Here is a 12211-nt window from a genome sequence, read left to right as displayed (position 1 = left end):
CTGCTTCGCTGAGTGAGACTGGGAGCTCTACCCAGGTTTAGGGACCCCTATAGGCTGTCCTTGTACATAGATAGACCAACAGGCGTACACACCACGCCTAAGATAATATCTAGGGAAAACACTGAGACTCAGAGCTTGTCCTTTGAAAGGAAAGGCCGACATAAGGCAGGAATAACCCCCTTTGGGAGAAGGGTCTGGGAAGCCATACGATTCACGGACCACCTCATTGTTTGTTTTCTATCAGTAAAACCACGCTGGGACGAAACGTAATGTCATTCGTCCAGCAAGCTTGGTGAAGTTGCCACGTCTGCTTTCATTCCTCCGGGGTGGCGAAGGAAGATATGATTTTATCATGTGTGGGTTTTTTTTTTTTTGTTGTTGTTGTTGTTGTGGTCTTTATTAAAGATATTGAATGTACACATTTGAGCGGTGAAGGGAGATAATGACTCCATGTGATTATTAAAGAGCAGATGAACTATCTATTGTACTGGGGTCCTTTCACCAGCAGAGAGATCGGATAGATGCCTGTACATTTCCGATTAAATTCATATCAGTGACTGACGGGTAGAGTGATAAAGTGTGTGTGTGGAAAGTGGGAAATAAAACAGGAGTACTTGTGGAGAACACGGCGTCGTATTAACATTAATGACAATAATAACTGCAAATTGACCGCGGGAGGCCCAAACAGATATGTTTTTGACTAAAAACAATGCTTCCGTTTGTAGACGATCCCGTCTCTCTCTCTCTCTCTCTCTATTATGTGTGGGAATACTTGGGAATAGATTTCTTTAAATGAAAATCACTCGCAGCTGATTTCCTGGTGTTTTTACAGTCCAATAATGACATTTTTTTAAACTTTTTTTTTTAATGAAATAAAACATTTATGAAAAACATTTGCTCAGTAACCAGTTGGGGAACCCTGCAGTACACAGTAAAGTGATGGATTGTCTCCACAGTGCTCGGAGTACTGGCCTTCCACAGGGATCAACTCTGACTCTAAACCATATCCCAACTACCACCTAGCACTAACCTATTGATTCAACACACAGTAAAGTTATGGTGCTCTTATGGATTGTCTCAAGGCTACTAGGAGTACAGGCTGAGCTGCCACTGAGATAAACTCTAACTAACCCTAAACACCTCTAACATTGTGGCTGAGATTCAAATATTTACATCACATGGTCATGTCTCTATTGTTGCTCTGTGGGCAAGCAGGATGTGTGTGAGGAATGTGGTGTGTGTGTGTGTGCGTGAAACTATCCTGGCCGTTCAGAAAACAACTGGGTTTTGATTGGCATGAAGTCCATAAGTAATTGTTGCGAAATCATCCGATCCTCATCCGTAGTTCAGAAGATGAATGTGGTTTTGATCTTATCGGTCACCCAAATCACAGCCCTTCTAGTACGTTTCTGTGTCAGAATCTTTATGAGTCTCTCCACGTTTCAAAAAAAGTGATATTATCGGGAGGAGAATGGCTAAAATAAGTAGCTAGTGCTTTTTTGTCATTTTCTGAAAATTGCTGGAGGACTAATTATATTTTCTATGGGAAATTGCCCCCAAATTACCCCCCAAATTACCACAATGACCAAGATAGACGTACTCTACAACTGACATCTCTCCCTCTCTCTCTCTGTCTGTCTGGGCCCACCTTTTAGCCTGAAGTGCATAAGAGTCATTCACAGCTGTTCTGCTATACAGAGGGTTCTGGGTAATACCGCTCTTATTATCGATGTGTCTCATAGAGCTACTAACCACTCTAATAGCCTGTAAGAATGATAGGTAGAACGAGAGAAGAGGAGAGTAGGCTGTCATTTCAGAAACATCATGAAGGAGCTACTAAACTACTGGAATAGCATGGTGGCTAACTGTTCTTAATATTTTGTAGAATCAGAGTATATGATTCCGTGTCCATGTGGAGATTTCAAAAAGGCTTTACGGCGAAAGCACACGGTGTGATTATCTGAGGACAGCGCCCCGCATACAAAAGCATGAAAAACATATTTCAACCAGGCAGGTGCGCCACGAAAGTCAGAAATAGCGATATAATAAATGCCTTACCTTTGATGATCTTCTTCTGTTGGCACTCCAAAAGGTCCCAGTTACATCACAAATGGTCCTTTTGTTCGATAATGTCCTTCTTTATATCCATAAAAACTCAGTTTAGCTGGCGCGCTTCAGTCAATAATCCACCCAGTTTCCCTCCATCAAAATGCATACAAAATGAATCCCAAACGTTACTAATACATTTTTCCAAGCAAGTCAAACAACGTTTATAATCAAACCTTAGGTACCCTAATACATAAATAAACGATGAAATTTAACCTCTCTAGCATAGGTGGCACCAAATCGTCCCACCTACGTAACAGCCAGTGTAATCCCGTGGCGCGTTATTCGAAAACCTCAAAAATGCAAAAACTTCAATTTTTCAAGCATATGACTATTTTACACCATTTTAAAGACAAGACTCTCGTTAATCTAACCACACTGTCCGATTTCAAAAAGGCTTTACAACGAAAGCAAAACATTAGATTATGTCAGCAGAGTACCCAGCCAGAAATAATCAGACACCTATTTTTCAAGCTAGCATATAATGTCACATAAACCCAAACCACAGCTAAATGCAGCACTAACCTTTGATGATCTTCATCAGATGACAACCCTAGGACATTATGTTATACAATACATGCATGTTTTGTTCAATCAAGTTCATATTTATATCAAAAACCAGCTTTTTACATTAGCATGTGACTAGCATGTGACTAGCATTCCCACCGAACACTGCCGGTGAATTTACTAAATTACTCACGATAAACGTTCACAAAAAGCATAACAATTACTTTAAGAATTATAGATACAGAACTCCTCTATGCACTCGATATGTCCGATTTTAAAATAGCTTTTCGGTGAAAGCACATTTTGCAATATTCTCAGTAGATAGCCCGGCATCACAGGGCTAGCTATTTAGACACCCAGCAAGTTTAGCACTCACCAAAGTCAGATTTACTATAAGAAAAATGTTATTACCTTTGCTGTCTTCGTCAGAATGCACTCCCAGGACTTCTACTTCAATAACAAATGTTGGTTTGGTTCAAAATAATCCATAGTTATATCCAAACAGCGGCGTTTTGTTCGTGCGTTCAAGACACTATCCGAAAGGGTAAATAAGGGTGACGAGCATGGCGCAATTCGTGACAAAAAAAATTCTAAATATTCCATTACTGTACTTCGAAGCATGTCAACCGCTGTTTAAAATACATTTTTATGCAATTTTTCTCATAAAAAAGCGATAATATTCTGACCGGGAATCTGCTTTTAGCTAAACAGACAAAAGAAAATAAAGCATTCGGTCGACTCGGGCACGCGCCTAAGCTCATAGTACTCTGATCGGCCACTTGCCAAAAGCGATAATGTGTTTCAGCCAGAGGCTGCCTCGATATCGTTCAGCTTTTTCCCGGGCTCTGAGAGCCTATGGGAGCCGTGGGAAGTGTCACGTTAGAGCAAAGATCCTCAGTCTTCAATAAAAAGAGCCAAGATGAAACACAACTTGTCAGACAGGCCACTTCCTGCATGGAATCTTCTCAGGTTTTGGCCTGCCATTTGAGTTCTGTTATATTCACAGACACCATTCAAACAGTTTTAGAAACTTTAGGGTGTTTTCTATCCAAAGCCAATAATTATATGCATATTCTAGTTACTGGGCAGGAGTAGTAACCAGATTAAATCGGGTGCGTTTTTTATCCGGCCGTGTCAATACTGCCCCCTAGCCCTAACAGGTTAAGACGGAGTATCGTTATTGTCTTTACCGGGGGAAAACACCAAAGAACGCGCTCTCATTCACGCGCTTGGAAACACTACAGCCAAAATGGGAGCCACCTAGAAAAACTACAATTTCTGGCTCATTTTTCCAAAAACCAGCCTGAAACTCTTTCTAAAGACTGTTGACATCTAGTGGAAGCCATAGGAACTGCAATCTGGGAGGACTTGGCCTTATAATAAAAGTGACAGCCATTGAAAATAGTGGTAGGCTGAATATATTTTTTTTGTGATGGTTTGTCCCCGGGGTTTCGCCTGCCATATCAGTTCTGTTATACTCACAGACATTATTTGAATAGTTTTAGAAAGTTTGGAGTGTTTTCTATCCAAATCCACCAATTATATGCATATCCTAGCTTCTGGGCCTGAGTAACAGGCAGTTTACTTTGGGCACGCTTTTCATCCGGACGTGAAAATACTGCCCCCTACCCAAGAGAGGTTTAAGTTCATTTTGAAGTTCAATGCTTTTTATTATGTTACTTAATGATGATAGCCCCTTGAATCTCTGTCAATCAGAGAAGATTACTGCTGCAAATATTTTGTTGTCTCTAAAATGGCAACCACCTCAATCTCTTCCATTTAACCAGTGAATGCATTAACATTACAATTATCAACAATGAATGGTGCTTTTTAACTAGGCAAGTCAGTTAAGAACCAATTCTTATTTACAATGACAGCTTACCGGGGAACAGTGGGTTAACTGCCTTGTTCAGGGGCAGAAGGAATGATTTTTACCTTGTCAGCTCGGAGATTCGATCCAGCAACCTTTTGGTTATTGGCCCAATGCTCTAACCACTAGGCTACCTGCTGCCCCGTGCCTGAGGCCCCTTAACTTTTATCCACATTTAGTTACGTCACAGCCTTATTCTAAAATTGATTAAATCTTTTTTTTCCCTCATCAATCTACACACAATATCCCATATTGACAAAGCAAAAACAGTTTTTTTTAGAAACAGGTTTTTAAAAACTGAAATATTACATTTACCTAAGTATTCAGACCCTTTACTCAGTACTTTGTTGAAGCATCTTTGGCAGCGATTACAGCCTCGCATCTTCCAGGTCATCTATAAGTCTTTGCTAGGTAAAGGCCCACCTTATCTCAGCTCACTGGTCACCATAGCAGCACCCACCCGTAGCACGCGCTCCAGCAGGTATATCTCACTGGTCACCCCTAAAGCCAATTCCTCCTTTGGTCGTCTTTCCTTCCAGTTCTCTGCTGCCAATGACTGGAACAAATTGCAAAAATCACTAAAGCTGGAGACTCATATCTCCCTCACTAGCTTTAAGCACCAGCTGTCAGAGCAGCTCACAGATCACTGCATCTGTACACAGGCCATCTGTAAATAGCCCATCCAACTACCTACCTCATCCCCATACTGTATTTATTTATTTATCTTGCTCCTTTGCACCCCAGTATCTCTACTTGCACATTCATCTTCTGCACATCTACCATTCCAGTGTTTTACTTGCTATATTGTATTTACTTTGCCACCATGGCCTTTACCTCCCTTATCTCACCTCATTTGCACACAATGTATATAGACATTTTTTTCCTACTGTATTATTGACTGTATGTTTGTTTATTCCATGTGTAACTCTGTGTTGTTGTTTGTGTCGAACTGCTTTGCTTTATCTTGGCCAAGGTCGCAGTTGTAAATGAGAACTTGTTCTCAACTAGCCTACCTGGTTAAATAAAAGGTGAAATAAAAAAATTCAATAAAAAAAGCTAATTGGAGTCAGGAGTCAGCTAACCTGGAGTCGAATCAATGAGACGAGATTGGAGATGTTGGTTAGAGCTGCCCTGCCCTATAAAAACACTCACAAAATTTGAGTTTGCTATTCACAAGAAGCAATGCCTGATGTGAGCCTCGAACAAAAGAGATCTCAGAAGACCTAAGATTAAGAATTGTTGCCTTGCATAAAGCTGGAAAGGGTTACAAAAGTATCTCTGAAAGTCAGTCCACGGTAAGACAAATTGTCTATAAATGGAGAAATTTCAGCACTCTTGCTACTCTCCCTAGGAGTGGCCATCCTGCAAAGATGACTGCAAGAGCACACAGCGCAGAATGCTCAATGAGGTTAAGAAGAATCCTAGAGTGTCAGCTAAAGACTTACAGAAATCTCTGGAAGATGCTAACATCCCTGTTGACGAGTCTACAATACGTAAAACACTAAACAAGAACCGTGTTCATGGGAGGACACCACGGGAGAAGCCACTGCTGTCCAAAAAAAAACATTGCTGCACGTCTGAAGTTCACAAAAGTGCACCTGGATGTTCCACAGCGTTTCTGGCAAAATATTCTGTGGACAGATGAAACTACAGTTGAGTTGTTTGGAAGGAACACACAACACTATGAGTGGAGTAAAAAGGCACAGCACATGAACATCAAAACTTTGTCCCAACTGTAAAGTATGGTGGAGGGAGCATCATGGTTTGGGTCTGCTTTGCTGCCTCAGGGCCTGGACAGCTTGCTATCATCGACGGAAAAATGAATTCCCAAGTTTGTCAAGACATTTTGCAGGAGAATGTAAGGCTATCTGTCCGCCAATTGAAGCTCAACAGAAGTTGGGTGATGCAACAAGACAACGACCCAAAACACAGAAGTAAATCAACAACAGAATGTCTTCAACAGAAGAAAATACGCCTTCTGGAGTGGCCCAGTCAGAGTCCTGACCTCAACCCGATTGGAGATGCTGTGGCCTGACCTCAAGAGAGCGGTTCACACCAGACATCCCAAGAATATTGCTGAACTGAAACAGTTTTGTAAAGAGGAATGGTCCAAAATTCCTCCTGACCGTTGTGCAGGTCTGATCCACAACTACAGAAAACGTTTGGTTGAGGTTATTGCTGCCAAAGGAGGGTCAACCAGTTATTAAATCCAAGGGTTCACGTACTTTTCCCACCCTGCACTGTGAATGTTTACACGGTGTGTTCAATAATGACATGAAAACATATAATTGTTTCTGTGTTATTAGTTTAAGCAGACTGTGTTTGTCTACTGTTGTGACTTAGATGAAGATCAGATCAAATTTTATGACCAATTTATGCAGAAATCTAGGTAATTTTAAAGGGTTCACAGACTTTTTCTTCCCACTGTATGTATATAATGGAGTCTATAGACAGTATGGGCAGTATATGAATAGAAAATATACACTACATGACCAAAAGTATGTGGACACCTGCTCGTCGAACATCTCATTACAAAATCATGGGCTTTAATATGGAGTTGGTCCCCCCTTTTGCTGCTATAACAGCCTCCACTCTTCTGGGAAGTCATTAATATGGAGTTGGTCCCCCCCCTTTGCTGCTATAACAGCCTCCACTCTTCTGGGAAGTCATTAATATGGAGTTGGTCCCCCCCTTTGCTGCTATAACAGCCTCCACTCTTCTGGGAAGTCATTAATATGGAGTTGGTCCCCCCCTTTGCTGCTATAACAGCCTCCACTCTTCTGGGAAGTCATTTCACTTGGCTCCCGAGTGGCGCAGCGGTCTAAGGCACTGCAGCTCAGTGCAAGAGGCATCACTACAGACCCTGGTTTGAATCCAGACTGTATCACATCTGACTGTGATTTGGAGTCCCATAGGACGGCGCACAATTGGCTCAGCGTCGTCCGGGTTTGTCCGGGGTAGGACGTCATTGTAAATAAGAATTTGTTTTTAACTGACTTGCCTAGTTAAATAAAAGTTCAATTTAAAAAAAATAATAATAATAATAATAAAAAACTAGATGTTGGAACATTGCTGCTTTCCATTCAGCCACAAGAGCATTAGCTCTTCAAAGCGCTTAATGATGACAGAAGTGAGTGCTACGGGTCGATAGTCATTTAGTTAAGTTACCTTCGCTTTCTCGTGAACAGGAACAATGGTGGACATCTTGATGCAAGTGGGGACCAACGTGCCCTCAGGGCACTTTTAACAAGGGGTGTGCCTCCCAAACAGCACCCTATTCCCTAGATAGTGCACCTCTTTGACCAGGGCCCTATACCTAGTGTTGTCTTGTATATAGGGAATAGGGTGCCATGTGGGAATCAGTCAGGTAATGGCATTCCAGAGCGACATCATTTATATCACATCTAACCACATTACCAGAGTTAATGAAACAGTGATGAATCAGGAAGCTATAGGCTTAATGAGAATATCAGAGGAAAGTAGAGGGGGGAGGGAGCAGAGAGAGCAGGGTGAAAGAGGAGACAGAGAGGAGAGAGAGAGGGGAAAGAGAGAGAGAGAGAGAGAGAGAGGGGACGGAGGGAGAAAGAGGAGAGATTGGACAGAGGGAGAAAGAGGAGAGAGAGAGAGAGATTGAGAGAGAGGGGATGGAGGGAGAAAGAGGAGAGAGGGGACGGAGGGAGAAAGAGGAGAGAGAGAGAGGAGAGAGAGAGGGGAAAGAGGGGACGAAGAGAAAAAGAGGAGAGAGAGAGCAGGGAGAGGAGAGAGAGAGGGGACGGAGGGAGAAAGAGGAGAGAGAGAGGAGAGAGAGCAGGGAGAGGGGAGAGAAAGAGGAGAGAAGGAGAGAGCGAGAGAGAGAGAGAATTGAGACCGGGTGGTGCTGGGGTGAGAGTCTGGGTGGTGCTGGGGTGAGTGTCTGGGTGTTTCTCAGACCGGGTGGTGCTGGGGTGAGTGTCTGGGTGGTGTTGGGGTGAGTGTCTGGGTGGTGTTGGGGTGAGTGTCTGGGTGGTGTTGGGGTGAGTGTCTGGGTGGTGCTGGGGTGAGTGTCTGGGTGGTGTTGGGGTGAGTGTCTGGGTGGTGCTGGGGTGAGTGTCTGGGTGGTGTTGGTGTGAGTGTCTGGGTGGTGTTGGGGTGAGTGTCTGGGTGGTGCTGGGGTGAGTGTCTGGGTGGTGTTGGGGTGAGTGTCTGGGTGGTGCTGGGGTAAGTGTCTGGGTGGTGTTGGGGTGAGTGTCTGGGTGGTGCTGGGGTGAGTGTCTGGGTGGTGCTGGGGTGAGTGTCTGGGTGTATCTCAGACCGGGTGGTGTTGGGGTGAGTGTCTGGGTGGTGTTGGGGTGAGTGTCTGGGTGGTGTTGGGGTGAGTGTCTGGGTGGTGCTGGGGTGAGTGTCTGGGTGGTGTTGGGGTGAGTGTCTGGGTGGTGCTGGGGTGAGTGTCTGGGTGGTGCTGGGGTGAGTGTCTGGGTGGTGCTGGGGTGAGTGTCTGGGTGGTGCTGGGGTGAGTGTCTGGGTGTATTGTGCTGCTCTACTCCTGTAGATTGCCTTACAGCCATATATATATATTACAGCCATATATATATATATATATATATATATATATATATATATATATATATATATATATATATATATATATATTACAGCCCTTGAGCTAAGTGGAATACAGTGTCATATAATGAATAACATTTGATAGCTTTGGTTGAGTTCATCCTGCCGCTGTCGGCTCGAGTTCCTAATCTACGTGACGCTGAGGAGGGTTGACAGAGCCGACCAGCAGAGCTGTCTAAACCAATCATTTATTCGTTCCTGAAATGTAAAATCCAATCAAATCAGTGTTTTTGAGTGTCAGCGTCCAATCATATGATTTTGTTTTTGTTATACCTGAGGTCTGGCGATTGGCTACTCTATGACTCCGCCCACCATTGACAGCCACAAAGAAGACCTCGTGATCCACGCAGATGAAACTCTGTCCATCACATGCAGGTAGAGTACCGTGTGTGTGTGTGTGTGTGTGTGTGTGTGTGTGTGTGTGTGTGTGTGTGTGTGTGTGTGTGTGTGTGTGTGTGTGTGTGTGTGTGTGTGTGTGTGTGTGTGTGTGTGTGTGTGTGTGTGTGTGTGTGTGTGTGTGTGTGTGTGTGTGACCTAGTTGTCCACTTAGTGTCTTCCTATTTCCTTCTGGTGTTGCTGTTGGAATGTATGTTAAATTAACAATATAGTTGGGTGGGTAGAATTGCCTTGCTTTTCTCCGGGGGGGGGGGGGGGGGTAAACCACCATCACATTATACAGGAGATTAAACAGCTGTCTAATCCACCGTCACATTATACAGGAGATTAAACAGCTGTCTAATCCACCGTCACATTATACAGGAGATGAAACAGCTGTCTAATCCACCGTCACATTATACAGAGGGGTGTAGAGGAGATTAAACAGCTGTCTAATCCACCATCACATTATACAGGAGATTAAACAGCTGTCTAATCCACCGTCACATTATACAGAGGGGTGTAGAGGAGATTAAACAGCTGTCTAATCCACCGTTACATTATACAGAGGGGTGTAGAGGAGATTAAACAGCTGTCTAATCCACCATCACATTATACAGAGGGGTGTAGTGGAGATTAAACAGCTGTCTAATCCACCATCACATTATACAGAGGGGTGTAGTGGAGATTAAACAGCTGTCTAATCCACCATCACATTATACAGGAGATTAAACAGCTGTCTAATCCACCGTTACATTATACAGAGGGGTGTAGAGGAGATTAAACAGCTGTCTAATCCACCGTTAGATTATACAGAGGGGTGTAGCGGAGATTAAACAGCGGTCTAATCCACCGTTAGATTATACAGAGGGGTGTAGAGGAGATTAAACAGCTGTCTAATCCACCATCACATTATACAGAGGGGTGTAGAGGAGATTAAACAGCTGTCTAATCCACCATCACATTATACAGAGGGGTGTAGTGGAGATTAAACAGCTGTCTAATCCACCATCACATTATACAGGAGATTAAACAGCTGTCTAATCCACCATTACATTATACAGAGGGGTGTAGAGGAGATTAAACAGCTGTCTAATCCACCGTTAGATTATACAGAGGGGTGTAGTGGAGATTAAACAGCTGTCTAATCCCCCGTTACATTATACAGAGGGGTGTAGAGGAGATTAAACAGCTGTCTAATCCACCATCACATTATACAGAGGGGTGTAGAGGAGATTAAACAGCTGTCTAATCCACCGTTAGATTATACAGAGGGGTGTAGTGGAGATTAAACAGCTGTCTAATCCACCGTTACATTATACAGAGGGGTGTAGTGGAGGGTAAACAGCTGTCTAATCCACCGTCACATTATACAGAGGGGTGTAGAGGAGATTAAACAGCTGTCTAATCCACCATCACATTATACAGGAGATTAAACAGCTGTCTAATCCACCGTTAGATTATACAGAGGGGTGTAGAGGAGATTAAACAGCTGTCTAATCCACCATCACATTATACAGGAGATTAAACAGCTGTCTAATCCACCGTTAGATTATACAGAGGGGTGTAGAGGAGATTAAACAGCTGTCTAATCCACCGTTAGATTATACAGAGGGGTGTAGTGGAGATTAAACAGCTGTCTAATCCACCGTTAGATTATACAGAGGGGTGTAGAGGAGATTAAACAGCTGTCTAATCCACCGTTAGATTATACAGAGGGGTGTAGTGGAGATTAAACAGCTGTCTAATCCACCGTTAGATTATACAGAGGGGTGTAGTGGAGATTAAACAGCTGTCTAATCCACCATCACATTATACAGAGGGGTGTAGAGGAGATTAAACAGCTGTCTAATCCACCGTTAGATTATACAGAGGGGTGTAGAGGAGATTAAACAGCTGTCTAATCCACCGTTAGATTATACAGAGGGGTGTAGTGGAGATTAAACAGCTGTCTAATCCACCGTTACATTATACAGAGGGGTGTAGAGGAGATTAAACAGCTGTCTAATCCACCGTTAGATTATACAGAGGGGTGTAGTGGAGGGTAAACAGCTGTCTAATCCACCGTTAGATTATACAGAGGGGTGTAGTGGAGATTAAACAGCTGTCTAATCCACCGTTACATTATACAGAGGGGTGTAGTGGAGGGTAAACAGCTGTCTAATCCCCCGTCACATTATACAGAGGGGTGTAGAGGAGATTAAACAGCTGTCTAATCCACCGTTAGATTATACAGAGGGGTGTAGTGGAGATTAAACAGCTGTCTAATCCACCGTTACATTATACAGAGGGGTGTAGAGGAGATTAAACAGCTGTCTAATCCACCGTCACATTATACAGAGGGGTGTAGAGGAGATTAAACAGCTGTCTAATCCACCGTTAGATTATACAGAGGGGTGTAGTGGAGATTAAACAGCTGTCTAATCCACCATCACATTATACAGGAGATTAAACAGCTGTCTAATCCACCGTTAGATTATACAGAGGGGTGTAGTGGAGATTAAACAGCTGTCTAATCCACCGTTAGATTATACAGAGGGGTGTAGAGGAGATTAAACAGCTGTCTAATCCACCGTTAGATTATACAGAGTGGAGATTAAACACATGTAAACGCCTTTTTTTTTTATTTTGCGCAAATCTTTACCAACCATTTTGGGAAAATGAATTTCACCAGTTTAAGGACCAGACATGATTCTTAGAATATTTATTCAGCAAACGGATGTGAGAATGAGGTTCCATGAGAACGGATCGGGA

General features: G+C 43.1%; 1 protein-coding gene across 1 annotated transcript in view; it reads left to right on the top strand.

Annotated features, from left to right (window-relative positions):
* LOC106591130 (vascular endothelial growth factor receptor 3) overlaps positions 1 to 12211 on the top strand; it is a 220335-nt gene that overhangs the window by 74091 nt on the left and 134033 nt on the right. Inside the window, exon 2 of the mRNA XM_082974983.1 lies at positions 9361 to 9457. Within this exon, the coding sequence (XP_082831109.1) occupies positions 9361 to 9457 (97 nt within the window). The remainder of the gene's footprint in view (positions 1 to 9360; positions 9458 to 12211) is intronic.

Source organism: Salmo salar, chromosome 05 (genome assembly GCF_965601325.2).
Source record: "Salmo salar chromosome 05, fSalSal1, whole genome shotgun sequence".
Lineage (NCBI taxonomy): Eukaryota > Metazoa > Chordata > Actinopteri > Salmoniformes > Salmonidae > Salmo > Salmo salar.
Note: the sequence above shows the minus strand (reverse complement) of the source record. Positions and strands in the feature narration are given on the sequence as shown.